At 37.9% G+C, this 24,138-nt stretch overlaps 3 protein-coding genes across 7 annotated transcripts in view; 1 reads left to right on the top strand and 2 right to left on the bottom strand.

The window, feature by feature from the left end:
• Positions 1 to 14,369, top strand: part of si:dkeyp-72e1.9 (syntaxin-binding protein 4) — a 37,599-nt gene extending 23,230 nt beyond the window's left edge. For all 4 annotated transcript variants that reach the window (XM_043234922.1, XM_043234920.1, XM_043234918.1 and 1 more), the window contains exons 9-22: positions 370 to 476; positions 596 to 737; positions 874 to 946; positions 4,890 to 4,978; positions 7,496 to 7,592; positions 8,804 to 8,931; positions 9,281 to 9,373; positions 10,012 to 10,077; positions 10,660 to 10,848; positions 11,301 to 11,417; positions 11,735 to 11,784; positions 11,864 to 11,994; positions 12,167 to 12,224; positions 13,067 to 14,369. In XM_043234922.1, the coding sequence (XP_043090857.1) occupies positions 370 to 476; positions 596 to 737; positions 874 to 946; positions 4,890 to 4,978; positions 7,496 to 7,592; positions 8,804 to 8,931; positions 9,281 to 9,373; positions 10,012 to 10,077; positions 10,660 to 10,848; positions 11,301 to 11,417; positions 11,735 to 11,784; positions 11,864 to 11,994; positions 12,167 to 12,224; positions 13,067 to 13,130 (1,404 nt within the window). In that variant the 3' untranslated portion in view covers positions 13,131 to 14,369. The remainder of the gene's footprint in view (positions 1 to 369; positions 477 to 595; positions 738 to 873; positions 947 to 4,889; positions 4,979 to 7,495; positions 7,593 to 8,803; positions 8,932 to 9,280; positions 9,374 to 10,011; positions 10,078 to 10,659; positions 10,849 to 11,300; positions 11,418 to 11,734; positions 11,785 to 11,863; positions 11,995 to 12,166; positions 12,225 to 13,066) is intronic.
• Positions 14,370 to 14,824: 455 nt separating this feature from the next.
• Positions 14,825 to 21,227, bottom strand: rrn3 (RRN3 homolog, RNA polymerase I transcription factor). 2 transcript variants are annotated; one of them, XM_043234923.1, is made up of 18 exons: positions 21,079 to 21,227; positions 20,871 to 20,989; positions 20,724 to 20,780; positions 20,310 to 20,399; positions 20,107 to 20,236; positions 19,965 to 20,024; positions 19,045 to 19,108; positions 18,886 to 18,955; positions 18,696 to 18,794; positions 18,536 to 18,622; positions 18,135 to 18,267; positions 17,325 to 17,455; positions 17,091 to 17,221; positions 16,686 to 16,870; positions 16,197 to 16,305; positions 15,953 to 16,105; positions 15,765 to 15,852; positions 14,825 to 15,590 (listed from the first exon to the last, which is right to left on the bottom strand). In XM_043234923.1, exons 2-18 carry the CDS (start codon positions 20,964 to 20,966, stop codon positions 15,441 to 15,443), a joined length of 1,833 nt encoding a protein of 610 aa, XP_043090858.1. In that variant the 5' UTR covers positions 20,967 to 20,989; positions 21,079 to 21,227; the 3' UTR covers positions 14,825 to 15,440. The 2 variants fall into 2 exon arrangements, with proteins under 2 accessions (XP_043090858.1, XP_043090859.1); XM_043234924.1 differs by having other exon boundaries at positions 20,871 to 21,195.
• Positions 21,228 to 21,976: 749 nt separating this feature from the next.
• On the bottom strand, positions 21,977 to 23,397 carry si:dkeyp-72e1.6 (transmembrane protein 238-like). The gene is given in 3 exon segments (XM_043234929.1): positions 21,977 to 22,226; positions 22,750 to 23,041; positions 23,044 to 23,397. Coding segments are annotated over 2 exon segments (486 nt in total). The 5' UTR covers positions 23,252 to 23,397; the 3' UTR covers positions 21,977 to 22,226; positions 22,750 to 22,763.
• Between the last annotated feature and the right edge of the window lie 741 nt (positions 23,398 to 24,138).

A 24,138-nucleotide genomic window follows, 5' to 3' on the forward strand; every position in this document is an offset into this window, starting at 1 on the left:
GCTCATTATTTTAATTGAGTTATATGTGCACTAAGAGCAAAACTGATGACATTTTTGCCCAGTACTGATATGACAGCTAATATTTCATGCATCTCTAAACCCCCAGTTTCTGTAAAAGCCAGGGAGCGGATAGTATTCCCTCGAATCGGAGACTTTTGCCTCAGTGTAGTTCTGGTTTCTCCGAGGGAATGGAGTTGCTGTAGTGGTGTCCTCTGTGACATGAGAGAGGTCTCCACCTGGTGATGAGTTGTACCGTGGCTTATGTTCCTGCTGATCTTGTTGGCACCGCTTCCTTAAACTGAAAGTCTGCCATGAATTTTGACTGATCAGCAACATTTAGGAAGGATTCTCATTCCTTTGGCCTTATAGGATGGACGGCTCAGACCCGGAGATCAGCTTATCGCCATTAACAAGGAGTCATTGATAGGAGTCACGTATGAGGAGGCCAAAAGTGTGCTGAATAAAGTCAAATTCAGGTATTCACTCTGTTCAGTGTTCAGCTTTATGTCTTTTGATCTGTGTTTAATAATTAATCGGTATGTTTGTTCACTTTTTTACATAACGTATCCTTCATCCTCGTTCTTTGCCCTTGAAGTCAGGAACCAGTGGTGGATGTTGCCTTCATCCCAGGAAAAGGACCTTTTTCCAACAGCCCATCGTTGCATAATGGAGTTCAGAGGGGGGTTGGAAACGGATACAACTCCAGCCGGTTAAAAGTTCATGTCCGATCTCCTGAGGTCAGTGTTTACTAGCGTACGGTTCATGCCATGTCTTTGGCATTTCAACAACAAGAGTCTTGCGGTTTAGAGAATACACACGCTTGTTGTGGTCTGTCTGCTAAGCGTGCAGTGCTTTATCATTTTCTTCTTGCAGATGCAACGAGAGGAAACAGCTCCAGTGCTTTCCTCCTCCCCGGATATCTGCCCTCCAGACATACAGGTTTCAGGTACGTCACGAAAGTGGACTCATATGTCTGACCCCCTTAAACCCTATCTTAATAAGCTTTACTGCTAGTTTCCACCCATTCTCATCACCCACATGAACAGTGCAGTTTTTGTTATTTATAAGGCTCGTATTTCCCTTTTTGAAGGAGTAATCTAATTTCATAACCTTTCGAAGCAAAAGTTATGGGAGGAGAGCGTTCAGATGAATCACTCTGTATGTTTTACTAATGTTTGCGCTCATCAAATATTTGCACCATTATTTAATGCCCCACAAAAAGCATGTGTTAAACGATTCGTGCTTGAAATGGCTGTAGTTATAGGAGGAGGATGGTAGAAGGGAGAGGATTTTCACACGTATCAATTTATTTTGAATGCCAGAACAACACGTTTCAATTGCATATCATACCATTGGCCAAGCCTTGTTATTTCTAATTTGCCTCAAGAAATAAAAGACGACTTGAAACACTGGAGTCATGCACGGAAATCTGTTTAGTGAAACTGAGCCTCAATCAGCAAGGGTGCATTAAATTGATTAATCGTGGCAGTAAATACATTGATCATTTTACAAAAGATTTCTTTTTCAAATAAATGCAAAATAATTATTTTAAAATTTCCTTTCATAAAAGAATCCTGAAAGAAATCCAAAAAATGATTAAGAGGCACAGCTGCCTTCATAACTGATGATAGGAAATGTTTTTCTTTTTTTCTGGGGGATCATGTGACACTGAAGGCTGGAGTAATTATGCTGAAAAGTCATCACAGGAATAAATTACATTTATAAAAAGAATTATAAATATAAACTTTTAATTTAAATTTGAAACATATTTTAAAATATTGATCTAAAAAAGAGCATTAAAGACCCAAACCTGTTACAATAACAATTCTGCATTAGGAATTATAAGTGCTAAAAATATAATTCAGAATATTTTTCCATAAAAAAACAATACACATTTATCCTTGTTACAAGGATATTTACAAAAGGATAAGATGATATTCTTACTGAATTAAAATACGGACAATAATTTGTATGTATTTTCAATATTAACCTTTAATTTAATCTAAATATTTTCCAGGAAGTAACTTTTTATGTAAAGTACATTTTTTTAAATCATTCATGGTTACAGACAAAAAGGGAAAATACTTAACCAGTGGTGCTGAAGTGCAGGTTCATGAATACAGAAAGTAGTTGCTCTTTAAGTTACTGTACCTTACATATTGCACCTTGCCTCGGTGCAAGTAGCATCTAAAATTAAGCAGTGCTCAGAGAAACAGGATTTCTTGCAAAGCAATTATTTGTTTTCAGAGAGGGAGATTGGGGATTAGTCAGTAGCAGTGTTTGGATTTTAATCAACGGCTAGTTGCAAAGTAATCTCTCGGTGCTCCAGGGTTCGGGTATGTATGTGAGGTGTTGAAATTACACAATCCAATTCTAGAAGACGTACCAGAATAAGAGAGGAAGGCCTCTTTCATGTCGAGTCAGATAGTGCTCTTATCTCAGTTCACAGCAGCTGGGTAGCTGTTTGGTACAGATTGGTTTGCTGAGCACAGTGCGTAATCCTTTCTTGGGGCACAAAACGGGATTGATAAGTTGTTAAAGAAACCATACAGAGAAAGCCACTTAAGTCCATTTTATGCTCTTAGATACTTCGAAGCGGCAGTCAGAGTGGATGTTAACATGTCAAGTCACTTTTCCAGACACTGAAATCTTTCTATGCAGAAAGAATCGCCATTTATATACGATTTATCATTGTATTTGTCTACACAAAGATCCCAAACACATTTTGACACTTAATTCACGCTTAAAAAAGGCCGATTGTGTTTAATGATTTTGATTTGTGTTTAATGTGTTTGAAAGTGTCATGTATTAGATATATCAAGTGGAAGAAACATTTACTGAAATTAGCTATTTTGACAAAGTAAATTTGTATTTATGAAATTAACCTATGTATATATATATATATATATATATACCTATATATATATATATATATATATATATATATATATATATATATATATATATATATATATATATATATAACCTATATATAAATATTACGGATATTAACTATGAAACCTCAAACCCGCAGATTGTTTTTTTGCATTTGTAAATGATTATTTAATGCAATTCAGTGACATTCAGAGATTTCAAGTATGGCTGTGATGTCCAGTGTCCAAACTTAGATGTGTACCATGCACCTGTCCATCAGGCTATCCCTGGCCCAGAGCTTAAGGTTAATCTAGACGGGATGCAGGCATGCCTGGCTCGCCCTTGAACTCTGGATGGCGTTGTGTTTACATGCGAAACATTCTAATCATTCTTGACATCTATAAAGTGTATAGTACTTAATTACCATTTATCCAGACTAGCTGATTAGATCTTATAAGAATAAGGAAGATCTGTCTTATGGGAATTAAATAGGTGCTGTAATCCTGCAAAAGCCCTTTTGGGTGTCCTTCCTAGAAAGGGAGACTAGATGCGCTCAGGCTCAGAGACATTCTTATCTTCGTCCGTTGTCATTTTTTAATCATTGTGATTTGTAGAGACATAGAGATTGGTGTAGAATTCTGCTCACCATGCAAGAGGGATATTTACAACTGGCTTGCACCCTTTTTGAGTTAAATTAAGGTTAAAAGCTGTCACTGAGTACAAAAACTAAAATGTTATTTTTTTTAACCCATGAATACAACATATTAGTACACATTATTACCTAAAATGTTCATGTTAGTACCGTTTGAAAAGGTGTGACCCCAGTGACAGTTTTCTGAGAGTGGAGGTTAAACATGACACTATTAAATTAATACAAACTTATTTTAAATTTGAATTTGCTTATATGTTAGATGTTGAGCTTGGCCTTTAAATTTGAGAGTTTTTGAGACTTTTTTTTCCCCGTATAATAAAAGTGAATGGGATAAGGGGATAATGTCACTGAAAATGACATGAAGCATGAAGCTATATTTAGTTTTATAACCGTGAGCATACAGTGCTTGTGTCGTTCTATACCTGTATAGGTTTCTTTCTTATGTTGAACACAAAAGCAAATATTTTTTTTAAATTGTGAAGTTGTGCTGGTTCCCATAGACTTCCATAGCAGGAAACAAAATACTAAGTCAATGGAGACCAACAACTGTTTAATTACCAGTATTTTTCAGAATATCTTCTTACTGAACATAAGAAAGAAACTCATACTGGTTTAGAATCCTATCCTATCCTTTTAAGTAAAATAGACACCTTTAATGGGGAAGTGAGTCCCCATTCACTTTCATTAGGTAAACAGTAGCCGGAATATTCATCAAAAATTCACATTTTGTGTTTCATAGAAGAAAAGGACTTTATACATGTCTGTACAACATGAGGCTGAATAAATTATAAAACAAATTGTGTAAACTAGTAGACTTTCCACATGTTTACAATTCCGGGGCATTCATAGAAGCACCATTAATCTGGATTGTTTTAGCTGTCCTGGATTGTGTACCATCAGTACCACCTGTTAAATCCAGTGCCCCTGAGCGAGCGCCTGCTGTGCGTACCGGCATGGGACCTGTCTGAGTCTGCGTGAGGCTGACGAGTCTGAGCTCAAGCTGTCAATCATGAGCGTCAGAAGGCAGATAAATCCCCTGCAGGAGCGTGTCCCGGGTTGGGGGTGATCATCTCATAGCTCTTACAGCCATCGTTGCTTAACAATACACACGCCGCTGAAAGCGCTGGTGTTAATACCTGACTTTCTCTATCGCTATCTCTCTCCACCCCTCGTTTCAAATCCCTCACACAGTTCATAATCTTTATTGTATTAATATAATACTCATTCGTTTGAGCTCCCAGACAATGAAAAAAACATTAAGGCCACGGTATCCAATGCAGCTAACTAGCACTCGCCACTAAATGCTCTAATGTGAGTATGACTCTTAAAGTAGGTGAATTACTGTCCCACTTTCCCCCCTCAGCCTCCACCGTGCAGAGACAAACCACTGTTTCCAAACCCAAGATCTCGCTGGACCCCCACATACGGCTCAAATCAGAGAAGCTCGATCTGGTAAGCCTGGTTTACACAAACGCTTTTGCATGTGTACAACAAGTGATGCTTCATGAAACATTCTCAGCGGTCAGGTAGTACTTTCACTGACCTTACACAAAAATGGCACGTTTTTAGCCTGTGAGGTTTTACATGGAACAATGAACGTATATTACATAAAAAAGTGCAAAAAGAAATGTTAAGTCTTTTATCATTTTCAACCCGTCTTTGGGTTAGCTAGATAGGTAAGCGGACAACCTTTTTTACTTTGAAGGCCCCTTGTTCTTCAACTTAGTATTCAATGATTTGCGGATATTACACTAATATACTGTAATTATGACAAAGCTGCTTGTTTCTGAGCTTTTTAATAACAGAATACTACTTTTACTTGATAGGTGTGGTGTATCAGGGAAAGCAGCGATCGACAATAGAGCTTGACAATTACCACAAATCTTCCTTTTTTGAACAATAATAGCCGTTATAAAAGTATAAGGCTTCGGAGAAAATAAAGACAAAAGCAAACAAAATCAGTGCTGTACTACGGTAAAGGTCAAAATAAATATACGAAGTTAAATATAACTTTGTATTAGCCAAAACTACATGACCAGGAACAGATAAAAGATGCATGAGACAATGAATGCCTGTTAAATATAGTGTTATTCACAACTACTGACAATGAAATTATGAACCGTACTGTATTATACTGAATCGTACCGAGACATATCCCTCAGTGGACATGAGCCATTTTAATATATATATATATATATATATATATATATATATATATATATATATATATATATATATATATATATATATACACTAATGTGTATAACTAATTCATTTATTGATTTTCTTCTATGATCTTCTATTAAAGCCAACAAACAATTATTGAGTCGGAAGAAAGAAATATTTTTTATTATTATCTTTGTAATACCTTACAAAATGATTTTATTTATTTTAGCATTTTAGCTTAAATTAGAATTTAAGTACTTTTTTTGGTTGTGTTGAAGCCCCCTGACTGAAAACCACTGAGCTAGATAACATTACAAAATATGACTACAATTTACATCAGCAGATTATTTCCCTCAGTGAAAACATAAAAAGAGGAGTATACTAGTCATGTGACCTTAAAGGGATAGTTCAAAAATCCTTAATTACTCGCCCTCATTCCAATCCTCTAAGATGTTTTTGATGAAATCTGAGAGCAAAGGCAGCAAGGCAATTGACATGGTCAAGGACCAGAAAGGCAGTAAGAAAGACATTGTTAAAATAGTCCATAAGACTGTTTAAATTAGGGTTGAGACACTGAAGTCAAATTGACTTTTTTAACAATGTTTCTGGTCCTTGAGCGTGTCAGTTACATCGTTGTCTATCCAGGGTCAGAAAGCTCTCAGATTTCATCAAAAATGTCATAATTTGTGTTCCAAAGATAAATGAAGGTCTTGTTAGTTTTGAATGACACGCGGTGGCCCCCGTGAGGCAACCAGTTAAAATAAACCATTTTTTTCAAAACGTTTAACGTCTTTAAGATTTTCTTTTAAACATTCAAGAATAAATTATTTAAACTAAATGCTTTTAATTTGAGTGTAAAACATTTTATTGAAAAAAGTAAGACTTTAATTCTTTATATAGTTGACGATAGTAGTGGCATGTGCCATGTGCTGTATTTTTAGTAATGTTCAGAAAACAAGGGGAATTTAAAGGGTTAATCCTCTGAAATCTGAACCAGTGACTTCATTAGGAACCCGTATCTCAAAGTGAAGTAACTGACAGAGCACTTATAAAGATAACCTATCATACCTATCATAGATCTCTGTCTCTGCTCTTTGTTATGGTGCAGTTGTTTAGCAGAGATTTAATTTAATCCTTCTGATCCCGAGGCTGACCCTAATCTACCGGCCCATTAATAGGATTAGGTCTCAATGGACGAGAGCACTTAAATGTGGACTAAAGGCACAATGCACACGATATTAAGTGTTGCACGAACAGGTATTTGATATGCTCCAAAATGTTGATGTGACTTTATGCTTTATTCCACTGTTTGTCTCATCTTTAAGTAAATGTTTTATCTGGAACAGGACAGCTTTCTTGTCACTGGTGTTTGAACAGTATATCTTACTTTAGTGCCAGTATCAGATTGTAGGTTTGAACTTAATCTGATTAGCCTTATTAATACCTTTTGAACTATTATGGACCATAAGCCTGGATTTATTGTCCACCACTGACCTCTGTTACCACACTGCCCTCTTGTGTACATAGCTGTAACACTCATTTCAAACTCGGATAGATGCTGTACAGTCGGAAAACAAGTCATCAGTCGGCTCTTAAAATATCTGTTTATTGACTAAAGTTAAGCCTGATAGTTCATAGTTATACATTTGTTTTTTTATGCTCCTAGCAGTAAATTTAAAACAGTGTTCAAAAATCATATTAGTGAAAAATGCGCTTTAGAATAGTATAATGGCATTGAAGACCTCTCAGAATTTGAATAGGCCTGAAGTACTATAATGATAAAGGTTTTTGACATTTTTGCAGGCTCTGTCGTATCTGGGTCTGGATGTAACAGAGGAGAAGCGGCGGCAGCTCAGAGAGAGTCTCACTACAGACCCTCAGGGCACCGTCTCGTATGGAGGTATAGACACATCCTTTAAGCCTCTATGCCGCACCTGCATCACTATCCTCAGCCAATCAACTAGATGAAGGAAATAATCACTATTTTAAAAAAAAACAATTGGTGTGGATTTAAATTCCCTTTTAAGAAAATCACATATTTCTGTATCAGAAATGAGTCTAAAATAGGGGTCATTTTGAACAATTTTTACTTTCCTCTGCAAATGTCCTTGTTTAAGTGAGGTTTAATAGCATATGCCATTGAACTGCTTAGGTAATGTACATTGTTTTTACCAATTCAGGGGTTACCGTTTTTACGTAAAAGTAACGATTATATTAAAGTAATGATTATAATTTGAAATCCAAAATTACTATTTAATATCGCTAAAAATGCATCTTCATATTTACAGGTGAAGCATCTTTTAATAAGTAGACTGCTTTCTATGACTCCCACCAAACAGGTTGCATGACGTAGAAAAAAAGGTTACTGTAGTTTAGCAAAAAAGGTAGTCGTAGTTTAGCATGCAAATGGTGGAATTTAACATTACTGAAATAACTTAAAAAAAAAAAAAAAAAAGCGTAATACTAATCTCTCAAGCACTCTCTCCTCGGATGCCAGTGATTATCGGTACAGCTTGCGTGCCTGAGGTTCCCAACCTCTGAGGAAATAATCACATTTTGACGTGGACGGAAATACCTATTCTGAAAAGGGAATCACAATCCTTATTTGGATATTGAGCTTGAGTTTACACTTTGAAACAGCTAGAATGAGTTTTTAGAGACAGATTGTCTGTCAGGAGGTGAAAAATATTTGGGTTCAGTACAAACTTAGACAGCTAAGTATATTTCCAGGCTGCTCATGACAGGGAGTTACACTCCTCAGCAGGAAGATGCCACCGCGGCAAATCGTGATCAAAGTGCTCGCAGTGGAGCAAGAGTTCTGCCTGCTTTCTCGTACTTCAGCTGCGCAAACACTTAGAGCAAGGGCACCTCAACATAAATATTCCCTCCAGACTCTCTTTCTCCTGCAGTATTCTGGATAGATTTCACTCAGTGACAGGAGAAGAGAATATATTGCACCCGTTTTCCGTACAGCTGGCAAACGTTGACATGAAATCACAAATTTTCAAATCAACACTAAAGAAGTCTCGATGGCTTTGATGCTTACGTGCTTTTTATGTTTGTAGCGCTATACTTGGCTATTTCCAACTACGCCTCTGTTTTCTTAATAAGACTTTGTGGAAGCCACCCGCAGCGTTTATCAGGAGAAGCTGGAGGAGGCGGGACTGGGACAGGGTCCCTTCATGTTCTCCTATCAGGAAGCAGCCAGTTTGATGGACACCTCTGCCTTTCATTCCCCAGTAAGTAGACCCGCAGGATTTAGTTGTGACTTTGATTGGGGCTAAACTTCAGCGCAATCCTCAGAGCACCTCCTCGCATAGAGACTTCACTTTCTCCTGAAGTTGAGCATGTCGGGAGATTTACTCAGGGTTCTTAAAGGAGCTTTTCTGCTGCTCAGGAAAGTTATCAAAGCTGTCTTTTAAGCTCTTAAAAGCTTCAATTGTCAGAGCTCGCCTGTTCTGTACCCTGCGCCTTTGGATATGTCTCGCATCGATGTATTGGTCCTGGTTTTAATGTTCTTTTCAGATTCAGAGGCAGGGTCACGCACTTACTGAAGAGTTGTTTTAGGGGTGTCACTCTCTCTTTCAGACATATGAGTCGGAGTGCAGCTACAGCAGCGAGGAACTCGAGGAGTTTCAGACTGAGGTCAAACAACTCCAGCTGCAAATGAAACAGCTGAAGGTGAATATCGAAATATAACTCCATTAGGAAGTACAACATAATACATAATAATACATTAGGAAATACAACATAATATAGTTTTAAGTCAGATTGTTAAAATGTTAGACTGAGCGATTTATATACAAATCATCTTTAGTAACACACAGCTTAAACTGCTTATAACTTTATTTAACCGCTTTTTTCTTCTATACCTTTATTAAGAAATGTTGGGGAATGTTTTTCAAACTAAGCCACTAAAACAGAATTAAGAGTAACAAAATCAGGTTACTTGATGTTAAATAAGGTTATTACATTTTTTTCTGTTTTCCTCCACTGATATGGCTTCCTTAATCATGACTTTGTTTGCCTTGTAGTGGCAAAAACTAAAAAAGTAGTAGTGGCAAATCTGAACATGAGGCTGAGTTATAAATGATTGATGTTTAGTATGCATGACTATAATTTCAGTGGAAATCAAAAATTGCACGCCTTGATGCATTGAGTCTATAGGATGAATATCATACATTTAGAGAACATAATTCCATTTGCGTTTCATGGTCATTTTGAATCCTGCTTAACTTTCTATTTACACTCATCAAGACAGAGCTGAACATCTGTGCAGAAAGCTTTTGTGACGTGAACATCTATTGCAATGCTCTCAGGTGTTACTGAAAGACACAGAAGACAGCAAGAAGACTCTGGAGGAGGAACTGCAGAAGACGGCGGAGGTAAAGCCTGCAGCATCTCAAATAAACACGATTTGTTTGATGCGACTTAAACGGCTCAAAATACCCCATCCACATATTAAGAGGCATGTGAGCAGTGTGATGTATGCACCACATTTTACCTTACTATATTTGTGTATACCAAACACAAGCTATAAACACATGAATATCTGAACATTTAAGGGCGAATTAGCGTAAAAGCACCAATGGGAGGAAAAATGCTGCGTGTGATTAATGGAAACAAACAAATCAGTGCCGTAATGATCTTTGCAGTCTACCAAGGGCACCGCAAATTACCTCCCGCTTTAAGACATGCTTTTTTTATGAATGAAATAATAGGTCATAAACCGTGATTACCGATCAGAAGGGAAACTTCTACAAATGCTTATTCAAAAATAACTGCGTACATGCCTTTTCAGCGCTAATTTCCCACTGCTTTTTTTTTTTAGTAAATCCTGACAGTATTTTTTTTAATGCCAAATGAGGGTTTGTGCCTGCGCGGACTCCTAGCGAATTTGGCCCCAAGACATTTCTCCACTCATCAGTTTGTGTATTCTCTTATTTCCATGTATATGGATGAAACAGAAGGCCACAGCCACGGTGGAGGAGAACAAGTCTCTGAAGAGTAAGCTGCAGGTAGCGGAGGCTGTTCAGAGGCAGACTAACAGTGCCGAGCAAGACTACGAGGAGGTCATTCAGCTCCTGGAGGCTGAAATCAAAGATCTGAAGAACCAGCTCGCTGGGAAGAAACAGAGAGGACTGGAGGCTACTAAGGTAAATCATCCTCATCACTTCTCTCCGTGTGATGAAAAATTATTTATATTATTTTTAAGAAGATTTACAAGATGATGCAATGAATGAAAACTTCTGTGGACTGGAAAGAGTTGGCAGGTAACTAGCACAGTCCTGTTTGTGATTAACTCATTTTAAGCTGTTATTTTGGTATTTATGTATTATTATGTTTGTTGAATTAGCTTTTTTATGTTTTCATATACAATTCTTTTTCTTTTCGTCTATTTCTTTTATTTAACTTTTGGCTTTACTAATTTTAGCACTCATTTAGACTTATTTCAGTTAGTATTTCAGTTACATTTTGAGCGGTTTTGCAATTTCATCTTCAGTTTAGGAAAATGTTTTTTTTTATTTATTTATATATATATATATATATATATACTGATATATATATATTTATATGTTTAGTAAACTGTAAATGGTTTTCTTCACAGGAGGATGTGTTGGAGCTGAACAGGAGGCTCACCACCACTGATAGTCAGTTAAGAAAGTCTGAACTCACACGAAAACACCTGGAGATTTCCAACAAAAAGCTCCTTGGCTTTGCACAGGTAAACACAAACCTCATTTTCTGACTCAACACTTAGCCTAGTCCACGCAGAAATGCTAAATTCTGCCATCATTTGCTCGCCGTCATGTCATCCCAAACCTGTATGACTTTTCTCCTTCTGTTGAACTTTTTTATAGGATTTTTTGCAACCAAACAGTTAAAGGTAGCCGTTGACTTCCAGTAACTCTTCCATACTGTTAAAAGCAACGTTCCTACAAATTCATACAGGACTGGAACGACATGATGACAGAATTAGCATTTTTGAGTGAACTGTCCCTTAAAACTGTTCTGGGTAAAATTCGCTCTCTGTTTTTACAGAATGTCCACAAAGTTCTCACTAACACCAGCTTATTTGGGATTGAAAGTGGGTAAGTTTCTCAAGACAAGCACTCAAAGTTGCATTGTGTGTCCCGCCAGAGATGGTGACTTACCTTCCTCGTCCCGCAGGTGCGCTCGAGCGTCTCCAGTGACCGACAGCCCCGACACACCATCCCCGATCCCTGACAGCGCCTGCCAGCTCGCGGCTGAGGCCAAAGAGCTCGTGGACGGTGTCTGCTCGCTCTGCACTGAGGATCACAGTGAGTGAGAAATCAACAGCCCTGGCCGTTTAAAGCCTCTTTCCTTTACTCTGACTGTTTGAAGCTACATCAGTCTGTTTGAGTGGGGTGACTTACATAATCTGGGATATTGGGACATTTAAACTTGTTTTCTTATCCATTAATATTCATGAAATGTTTGCTTGTTTTGCAGCGTTAGTGCAGTACGTAGAGGGAGACGTTGTGAAGGCTGAAGAGGACTGTGATTCAGAGTGAGTGGCCGTTTTTGTCGTGTTATAAAGCAATCAGCATTTTTGCCTTCAACTGCTGCTGTCAGCTGAGTTTAGCTCAGGCCAAACGTTCATTCTCTGTCACAAAACCCTGCACTATAACTGCTAACCTTGCAAAGTCTCTCTGTTATCCAGTTTGACAAGGAGTTTTGAAAAACACCAAAGCAGGTTTCGCATGGCTCATATTTTAGACATGTAGAGTTTAAATGGTATTAATCGTGCCATTTTGACGTGAGAATCAAGGGCAGCCTTGTTATTGGGTCAATCCTAACAGAAAGTGCTCATGAGTGCTTTTCAGAAGATCCTTTGAAAACAAAAGTCTTGCTAGTCTTTAATTATCATTCTGAAATTATTTTTTATATAATTTATTTATTGAACATGCTTTGGTACATTTGTTTTCTGGTAGGCCTATGTATATGTGCATGTATTTATTATTAAAATAATAATACATTTTATGTATGAATCATATTTTCTTTATTTTTTATACTAACTACATATTTACTGATGACAAAATATATATATATATACTGTAGTTGTTTGTTTTTTCTTCTGTAAACATTGCATTATTAAGAAGTTATTAATGAACAAAGACCAACAGCTGTCCAATATTATACAGCCACTGTGTGTTACACAATATGACCATTTTTTTCCACCCCTTTTTGGAAGGTGTATACTTTTAAGGAAAAGGGCAAGTGCCTGTCACTTCTGAGATGGAACATGTTCACAAACATGCTTACGAGTTTCTTCATCATATTTACATGAGAAGATTATAGACTTACATAACGCTATGTTTAACCTGCAACAATTGTGTTTTCTCCCTGTAGCCTCGTTCAGTGGCCACAACCTCCTGTCCTCGGGGCTCCTGCGGGAGAGCGGAGAGGTCAGTAGAGCATCTGGGATGGACAGACGAACCGGGCTCAATCAGAACAACGAGGCTGAACTGCAGCTCTCCTGTGGAAAATAAGAGACTGTGAAGATTTGCGGTGCGGTTTGTACTCTTTCAAGCAGTTATCAGAGGCCTGAGCTCTACTGATCAAACTCATACTCGTTTTTTCAACACAGTCCGTGTACATATTTAACACGTAGCAGTACTGAGTGTTATAACATAAAGGCAGAAACCAACCGAGGGAATAGAAATCTGAAACACCGACGTCACTCTTAACAGCAGAGGCGACTTTATGATGCTCGAATGTGACTTATAATACATACCGCATAGTTATGAAGACGATTTCATTCAGATGCGGTATATTTCCCCATTTCAACTGTAATGAAAACACATGTGGCTGTGCAGCTGACCTCTCTATTAGAGTTAGGCGTATTATACAGTACATGTATTACATTTCACCTAGGGATCTTTGGGACAGTCCCCACTCGTCATCATTTGATATGATGCTTATTTGTATCCGTTCTGAGAAGTGCTATGATGTTTTAAAGATTTTATATTTTCGGTCCAAATCTTTTATTATTCATAGACACGTAGACACGCTCGCTTGTAAGTACGTGCGCGGTTGCCGTCAGAAACCTTGTAAATCTAGCCGCCGACCCCTTCGATGTCCTCTTCATGTCTTTGCCGATCATGTCAGTCTACACTGGGACGCATTTGCGGTGCAGGTCAGTCCAATGTCACCCAGCATGCACTGCGTTACGATCAGTTATGGTCCGTTGAGTCCTTTGGGGGGAATCTTTCGTGGTTCGTTGGGTTGATGGACGTTGATTGCTCCATCTCGGAATCTTTGGGACTATGCTGATTGTTCTGGGGGGGGATTTGGCTCGTCACGGCGCTGGTGTGGAGTAATGGGAGTCATATTGCAGCGTTCCACCCCGAATGCATCCATTCAGCTGAACAATGCACATGGTTCGGGTTACTGTTTTCATAAGCACACTGTATTCGGCTGTTTTGTCTTGCCGTATAGGATCTACAGTCACTTATATCAATGTGTAATAATAAGCTGGTGTCTTTCATTTCCTGAGGATAGAGGTTTACGGTCATGCAGATGGTTTGTTAATATAAATAACAGCACATGCTCTGCAAATGCTGACACGTAGTCCTGTGATTTAACTAGATTGCATCATATGTGTGGCCTGAATTTCTTTCGTTTAATGTTTTTATTAAAGTCTGAACAAGTATGTGATGTGGCTTTTGTTTTTTGTATTACATGCAGTGCTGAGTTTTTGAAACAGTACAGTATTTGTCTGTTATTTTCAGATGCACTGAGACAGACACGCTCGTGTCTGTGCGTCTGTGGTGCGTGCCAGTCTGCATTGTTGAGCCAAAGCTGGTGCATGGTGCAATATTTGAAAAAATTATTTGGCTACCAAGGGTTGCATGCTGACACAGTTTTAATGCTTGTATAATCTGCAACAGCTTGTGTGGGTCTTTTTTTTGTTTTGTTATATACGACTACATGCATCTGTACAGTTTCTATTAAGCATGCATCACTGAATTTGACCTTCCAGTAACATGCAGTCATAGGTTCATCACTGTTAGTATATTCACATATGTATGTATGTCTTAAAAAAGGTTTTTTGCTTTGGTTTGACCAAAGCTTACCAAAAGTGATCAAAAATGAAAACGAGAGTTATTTTCCACATTGTAATAAAACAGCCAGACCAATTTATTACTTGACGTTAATTTCAAAAGTTGAATTCAAAACTGTAGCGCAAAGTACAGCTCAGTGCGGAGATTTGATATTTGTACAGAATATGCCTAGGGCGACAAGTTATAATTTTAACAAATAACACAGAAAAACATTTTTACAATAAAGTGTTCTCTGTATGTCAATTTTTACAGAATATTTTGTGCAAACAGACAAGGTTTAGCTCGAGCTCAAACTCATAACATGGGAATTGACACCCATTTACCTTTAAACACACCGCCAGCAATTCAAATCTCAATTTTTTTCAGAACAAACTGAAAATATCACAGAAAAAAAACTAATTTATTCAAAGTGATTAAAGTGATAGTTTGTACTTAAAACCGCTGATGTTTCTATTAATATAGCACAAGTGTGCAATAAACTTTTACATTTTATGACACGGTCTTGAGTGAGGGTTTAGTAAAAGTACTGCCGCACACTGGGGTCAGTAATGCTGGTATGTGAAGGGCCCCAGTAAGATCTGTGCTAACACAAGCACAAGCAGTCCTTGAGCGCCCCCTCCTGGTGTGTTCTGTGAACAGCTGAGAGCTACAGCGGTGGATCAGAAAGGCCGCTGCAGGAAGGAGATGGGGGGAGAGCCAACACTCCGCGGACTGTGCAGAGAGTCATAAGAGCCAGGAGTCATGCCTACTAGTGAGTCTCCATGAGGCGTTTCTCCATGCAGGAAGTCATCTTCCTCCTCCATAGACCCCTGAGAGACAAGATCAAAGTGTCACTGGATATTTCTGAAGAAACTAAACTACTAAATGAAAACACGAAAGAGTAAGTATACGGACACTTAAAATTTCCTGAATGTGCAGACAAAGTCAAACTCAAGACCAAAAAAAAATGAAATCCTCTTCTGGCCGCTATGAATGTATATCACCTTTCTCACGTCCTTCTTGGGAACGTCTATCATACAATCGGATGGCTCCTCCCACACCTGGTAGATTGGCTCAATGAGTTTTCCAGAGCTGTAAATAATAATAATAATAATAATAATAATACATAAATGATTTAAATTAACTAGCATTCCAAGGCTGAGCTTGACACGAATGAGCATAAATGTGTCACCTTTTCAGGAGATATGGATCAAAAGGGAAGAAGCAATCCAGAGGGTTTGTGTTAATGGACACCGAGTTGCCGCCCGTTGAATGGCTCACCACTGGCAGCAGGTTCCGGTTGTTTCTCTCAATAATGGTGTAACAGAAGACGAGCTGGTACTTCCTGCCAACAGATGGGTGAAATTGCCCTCATTTGTCATGCTGGTATTTTGTGAAGTGTTGTAATCAGATGATGGGGTTCTCTTGTGCTGTACCTGGTGATGGCTGCAAACATGTTGGTGACAGCAGGCATACAGACCCTCAGCGGGTTGAGCCGGCACATCACTATACGCTCCAGGTTCAAACCCTGCAAGTACGCCAACCCTGAGGAAGGGTCGAGGACAAAAAGTCTAGTTTGAAACCCATGGGTGAAGTTCTTGTCAAATGCTTTTGTACATTTAAATAATGAGTACTTTTAGATTGTTTGATTAGGATTAGGTTAGGATTATTTTGCCATCACGCAACACTTTACACCTTTACAACTGACCTTTCCTTACTGTGTTTTTTTTTTTTTTTTTTGGGTGCATGTTGGCACACAAGCATTTTCCAAATATTAAGCAGTGAAGCATTTTTGTTAAAATAATTTTTCAAAGCAATAATTATAACATGTACCCAAACTATTTTTTCCCTTGTTTTTAAAGAGGCTTTTTCTTGCTTATGCTATAAAAAAGATAGATAGACAGGTAAATTCCACATGTTCTGACCTTTCTTCATATTGCCCTCCAGAATGGCATTGTGTCTGAAGATGAGTGTGTAAAACACAGCCTGGCAGGCTGTATAAAATGGGCCGTGCAGATTGATGTCACAGAACGCTTTGGATCCTGAGTCTTGACTATCAATGTAAAGGTGCAACCAGGGAACCAACAGGTCCAGACAGGCCTTGACTGTCCTGCGGAAGACAGGAAACTCTACAGCACCAGTTTTGACATGTAGGTTTCAAATTATGTTTTCACAAATATGGGTATCTGCATTTTTTTCCGCAGATAACAACAAAGGGGCATTAATGTTTAATTGCTTAATTGAGGTAACAAACCACTGCCAAGAACGATGATTAAATATTTATCCCTGCTCCATCAGATAAGATAAAACCGCATGATAAGGTCACGTACGATACTGGCAAAAACTTGGCTCTTGCCATGAAGCTTCCCATGTATCCAGCAGCGGCCTGTCTCAGGACTGGGGGCTGGTTGGGGGCTTGTAACATCTTCCATAAGTGATCTAAAAAAGCTTCAGCCAAGCCCTAAAAAAAGAGATTAAGAAATTAAGAGAGAAATAAAAGATTTAGAGATTAAGTTGTGTTTTGTTTTTGTTTATGTGAAAATGAGAGAGAAGCGTGAACCTACCAGGTGGAAGCTGCACAGGTAGAACATGTAGTACTGTACATGACAGGAAGCGTGAGTAGGAAGCACCACCTTATCGAACACGGACACCAGGTCTCTGTAGAGAGCTTTGGTTTTCTCTATATCTAATGAGCCTATTGAGATTAAAACAATAAAAAAAAGAAAAAAAAGTTACATTAAAAATCCAAGTGTGAATGCCATTTATGAAATATGTATTAATGCCTGTGCATTTTAATGCACTTCTTTACTTGGAGGTATAAACAGGCTAACACAACCATTATACATAGATAGCAGTTCAAAAGATCTTAAAGTCTTATATGCTCAATATTTCTGCATTTTTTTTGCTGAAATATACAGTAAAATTTGTAACATTGTGAAATTATCATTTAAAATAACTGATTTCTACTCAAATGTATTTTAAATGTTATAATGCAAAGCTGAATTTTCTCAATCATTACTCCAGACTTAATCCTTAAAATCATTACCTAATAAAATGATCCAGTGACCAATAAACATTTATTTTTACTATCAATGTAAAAAAAAAAAAAAAGCATGCTGCAATGCTTAATATATTTATACAAACTGTGAAGAGTTTTTTCAATTTTCTTTGATGAATACAAAAGTAAAAAAACAAACAGCATTTATTCAAGGCAGAGGGTTTTCAGTGCTTCCATGCTGAATTAAAGCACTCATTTCTTTTTTAAAAGCCTGCTGACCCTAAACTTTAGGCAGTTTTGTTTTTCGTTATGAATGTCCTAACTGAATTTTAATTAAACATTTTAACTGACAGTAATAAAGAGGTAATATCCTGACCATTGACATAGCAAATGTCCTTAATGTAAGACAGCAGGACGGTCATCATTGTGTCCAGTCTCTGTGCCATGGGATGAACCATCACAGCTCCATCAGGCCTTGTTGAATCCAGTCGAGAGTCCTCTTCCTCATCCTGAATAAACCACACAAAACATGAAGTTAAAACGAGTAAGATCTATGACTACTCAAACATTAAAAAAGGAAAGACTACAATACAAGTTACCCCTGAATTAAGTCAATTTGATTCCTAATAAAAACTTGTTATCCAATTTAGGTTGTTTCAACTACTTTTTTGAAGCTTGAACTTTTCAGTCCCTATTCACTGAATGTAAAAGAGCAGTACGTTCTTCAAGATTCAAGATAGGAGTAACATGAGACTGAATATTTGGTTTTGGACCCACCATGTCAAAGAGGCAGTCATCGTGTGATGCCCCGTTAGCATGAGCATCACTTTCTACTTCTTCAATCTCACTCCGTGGTGCACTAACCTAAATGACAAAAACAGCCATCAAACATCTGCACAGTTACAAAGAAATCAGTGTTGACTGAAAAGTCCCTCACATCTAGCATGAGCTTTTTGCTGATGATGAGCTCTAGGATGTCTCTCCTCAGGTCAGGGATGTAGACTGAAACTCTCAGCAGGTTGTGCACATAACACTCCTGAGTGGGCAAACAACAGACTCAGAACAATCCCATTCACGTATGTTCATTTACTCCAGTGCTGGTTTGACGTGCTTTCTACATGACTCACAAGTGTTCTGGAGGACTTCTGCACAAAAGGGAACTTGTCGGAAAGGATCGGCATCAGGAATCGACTGGTTCTTAGAGAACAAGGAAACTCTAGTTAGACTCGCAGTTAGAGAACTGTGAAACTGTGTTAAGCTTTTGAAGGTTTTATAAAGACACTTACGATGGAACATATCTTGCAATCAGCTGTAAGGCTTGATGACAATGATCAAATGTCCTCGGCAGATCTGTGGGAATAAAAAAACAAAACAAAAAAAAAATGATTATGGTGTAAGGCAGAAGGTATTAGGGCTGCACGATTACGACGATTTTCCCTTGAAACTGTAACATTTTAACGTTTATACCATAGTTTGAAGCCTCAAATGTCAATTATACATTGGATTGGCTTATCCATTATTTAAAAAAAGAAAGAAAAAAAGACCAAAACTATTAATTGTGTTATAATGTTATACAAAAACCAAAATTAAAACAACAGAAGTCCCCTTAAAATAACCTTTTGCAAGAAAAAAAACATCTTAAGCATGCAGAATAACATAAGTGTAATTGCCACTTTGAACGATAATTGTGGCATCCGTAATTGTAATTAGAAAATCGATTAATTGTGCAGCCTTAGAAGTTATAATAATGACATACAGATATGATTTCATTGATTGATGACAGGAATGGATAATGACAGCATCTGCTGTTAAAAAACATTTAATATTACCATCAATATTTAAAACATCCGTTTAAGCATCTGCTGCTTAATATTCTTGTGGAAATCGCAGTATATTTTCAAAAGGACAAAATGTCTTGGATCAATTTATTGGATCTTTGCCGTTAAAACAAGTTATTTTAAAACAAATCACTGACGTCAACATGACATATCAGCACACTGCACACTGTAATGCATTAAAACCACAGTCTGTTTATGAGAGTTTATGCAAGTATGATTATCCATCAAGTCTATCCTGACAAAGGTCTACCACCAGGGTGGATTAAAGAAGCCAGTATATGATAATTAATCAACAAAAACAATAGTCAGCGCTACAAATTAAATCACTAAAAACACATGCAGTTGATATAAAAAAAAAGTAGACCAACTTTCATCTTCGTCATCAGAATCTGAAATATCCACATTCCCTTCTTGGATTCGTATTCTCTCTGAAAGAAAAAGGAAATCAAACATTATTTTAAGCCATTAACCAACGTGAATGGAGCAAAGCATCATCACGATAAATCTTACGTGGTGCAAAATTAGCAATGACCATCCTGAGACAGACTCTGAGATAAACTGTCTGCGCCGACACCAGGTTACTCAGAAAGGCCAGATATTCGTCCACCACCGCCTGACCGCGACTGAGCCATGGCAGCTTCTGCATGGACAAACACAGAGAACATGACCGCCCTGCTTTGGTTCATCATTTGACACAATAGTGTTTCACTCACCAAAACAACATATATTAACTGCTCGTGATCTTTGCCAAGTTGAGTGACACAGGTCCTTAATTCCTGCAGCCAGTTGATAATCTGAGCGTCCTACAATGAGATACAAGACAATAAAATAGAAGGAGCATTTCAATACAAGCTCCAGGATGCCCACACAAATATTGAATAAGCATTTAAAAAAAAAAAAAAAACAATCTTCATGAGTCTGTTTGACCAATTCATTCAAGATTTATGAATATATATATATAGAGAGAGAGATAGACAGATACATACATAGATATATACATAAATAGAAAGATAGTATAGTATAGTAGTAGTATCTACTGTTTTTTTATGTTCTATGATTTCTACAGGTCTTGCCAAAACAATTTTATGCGTGGATGCTTTGAAATAGCGATTAAAAACAATACTCGCCTTAATGTCAGGATCTGAGAGTTGATGTTTTATCAGTTCATAATCCCTTGTGTCGCCCTGTGGACGTCACAGCAGACATGCCAGGACATGTTTTAGAGACAGGGACATTTCACGCGCTTTACACGGTAACGTTATGTACAATCTCACCTCCTGCACCTTCGCTAACGTACTGGCAACTGTGCCTCCAAAACGCACAGTTTTCTTCGGGGGTGTATTGAGGAATTCTCTGCCCTCAATTTCCATTATTTATCGCAAATAATTTTAATCTGCGAACACAAAACTACTTTAAAATAACTGCGCGTGACGTTAGTTGTTAAACAGACTACGTCACGAGAGGTAATAGATCGCAACTTACCAAATAACGGTTATTCAAAAAAAGTATGAAATTAAAGCAGGCATTATAAGTGAGTTATAAGAATAGCCACATGCGTAACCATGCTGAGCTCCGCACGACCGGAAGCGCTGTATTGTTGTTACGGAAGTAGCGTTGTGCTCAATAAACGAAAGTTCTGCCACCTAGTGGTTTAAAGCGTGATGACTCAATGAAGGCATGCAATCAGGCTAAAGGCCTCTAAGAGAGATGAGACGGGTATGTATTATACAGATTTAACTGTTTCATTGGTCTATAATAACGTGTACATACATACTTTACAATGTTTAATGTTTAACCTTTTTAATACATTTATATGATTAAATATTAATATTTTAAAATATTTAATAAGCTACTTTTTTATTTGTGAGAAATCAAATAACTGGTGGGCTCCTTATTGAAGACCACTTGTTTTTGTTTTGGTTTTGTCATGAAAAATATCACAATACAAATGATATCAGCAATAGATTCACCCTGTTGAATAATACAGTCTTACATGAAATTATCGTTATCTTAATTGTGCAAAAGTTTCTTGAGTGAATGCATCTAAAATGGCATAAAATGCATGTATGGTTTGAGGAATAAAGTTGTCAAATCCACATGAAAGCTGCATATAAATATCTGGAAAACAGTTAAAAAAAAAAAAAGTACACTGTTGTTGAGTTAACTATCAAGCCGTCTGCCACCCATCTGGTTCATTTACACCCGCTGCTTCTAAATTGGTATGAGCAAACAAAGATAAGAGGAAGCAAACCTAATAACACTTCTCGGTGTCCAAAGGTTGTACAGTATAGACGAGATTCAATAAAAGCAGGATACTAGAACTTTTCTGGGTTACAATCGCGCTGTTCAAAACACAGATGTAAGACAAGACAATTAAACGTAGGAAAATACATAATTGTGTTTATTTCGTCACGGCCATTCTTGTCAGTGCATAATCTCACAATAGTGTATAGTACAAAGCACAATACGCATAATCAATCAAATCAAAAAAACGTACAAAATGTAATTCACTTGTAAACATTTTTAATAAAACACCAGAGTAAAAAAAATAATATTTCAACAGAAGAGAAAAACGAGTCTGTTAAGGCATAATGGGCAATGCCATGTGGTTGAATATCCTCTTCTGTAACCTGTTAAAATAAAAAAGAAAATGTTTAAACATCTTTTTATTTTTGTCATTTAAAAGGTCTATTTATCTAAGGGCATGTATTATATATAGAATGTACTTATTTAACCTATTGAATCCACTTGGAAGGCATAATGCATTTTTGTGTTTTCTTTTCATACACAGTCTATAAATACTCAGTTTTGTGTGTTTATTTGACTTCATATTGTGTTAATTATTAAGCAGGCCTACAGGTGGTAAAACACTCCTCATATAGTACATAGCCGGATGACTTTACATACTTTACATTGTAAGTCTCGGTTGTTTATAGGCTATATGCTATTGTAGGTTTCACGGTTGATGTTTAACAGAGGGATCTGCCCTTACTTATGACACGAATACTTCCTCAAAGTCATCTGATTGACATGTCTCCTTTCTCTATACGACCAGCTTTTTTTAAATCAAATATTAATTGCTAAACTGGTGGAGCTGTCATCGTTATTATCCTAATTAGTGTAATTCAGACAATCAGACGCGACGCTATTAACCTGTAAGTGGCGCTTCATATGGCCTGTGTTTCTGTCCTGAGAGCGTCTCCTCCGCTCACTGTCGCAGAAACAGTGCTCACGTTATCCTGAGAGCTCATGGCAAAAGCCACCGGCGCTTGACCGCCATCCCTCCCGTGCTTCGCTCGCCCGGGCTCCGCGCCTCGACCCCGCGGCCCCCCGTTTCTCCTGAGGGAGTTTCTGATTCCGCTCGAGAGGCGGCTGGAGAACCTCCTCACGACCCCTGCCAAACCCCTGCCCTTCTTCAGCAAGCCCACGTCGTCCTCGAGCTCCTCGGTGGCACCTCGATGTTACCCGTGTACCAGAAAACCCACCAGATGAGACTCAGGAAGATGATGATGGCTCCCGCGTATATCAAGAAGTCGTAGAAGAACAAGTCTCCGAACACGCCGAGCAGTAATATGACGAGACCGAGCGCGTCGAAAGCCACCGCGAGCCAGAACGCGCAGGAACAGCGCCCGAGACCGCCCGGCGCTGCCTCCATCTTCACGCTGCTTCACCTCTTACGCTTGTTATTGCCTTTTTTTTGAAAAACAAGAAGGGTTTGGAAGGGTTTGTGTTCGTTTCATAGGTAAGCGGCGCGAAGGACGCTTCACCTGGAAGGGAGTGGCATCGAGCGGTGGGTGCGTCTTAACCACAGACTCACCTAGAGACCGTCCACCTGAGCTGAGCTCTGCTGCCCCGAGCGTTACACACACAACACCTTACAACTCACAGTGCGCCTTCAGTTCTCTTTAGTTGAGGCCAGACACTGTAGTTGAATAAAGTTAATAAAAGAGTAGTTATCGTTTTACTTAACCAGTCGATTGATTACTTTGAAAATACACAGAAAACGTTTAGCTCAAAAATTGCTTGTATAAAATTAAACAATTTCTATACAAAAAAATGGGCAAGTAGCACACTGGATTGAATGTGATATTTTGAAGGACAGGAGAAAGTTACCTGTATTTACAGCCTCAAAAACATATTTACTGCAGGATGGTTTCAGCTTCTTGAATCTTTTTTTTTTTTTTTGCATGGCAGTGCAGTGTAGATTGGGTTTTGTAGGATGGCAATAATGACTAGAATACAATTTAGGCTATATTAATAATATAGTAATAAAATTCTATTAAAAGTGTGGTTTGTATAATTTGTTTAAAAATATTCTTGGATTTGTAGGCTGTATACTGTATTTATAATAATCATCAGATGTTTGAATTTGTTTACTTATTTTCAACGTTTAGGTGAGATCTTTGGTAAAACCTTATCTATGCTGCGTCTTAAAGAAATGTGAGTTTGGTGGCAGTGATCTCTATAAACTTGCTCCAGATGTAAAATGCAACACTGCACTGTCTTTTTATGTGCATAAACTTAAAAGTAAAAAAAAAAAAA

This window comes from Puntigrus tetrazona, chromosome 3, assembly GCF_018831695.1.
Source record: "Puntigrus tetrazona isolate hp1 chromosome 3, ASM1883169v1, whole genome shotgun sequence".
NCBI classification, from domain to species: domain Eukaryota; kingdom Metazoa; phylum Chordata; class Actinopteri; order Cypriniformes; family Cyprinidae; genus Puntigrus; species Puntigrus tetrazona.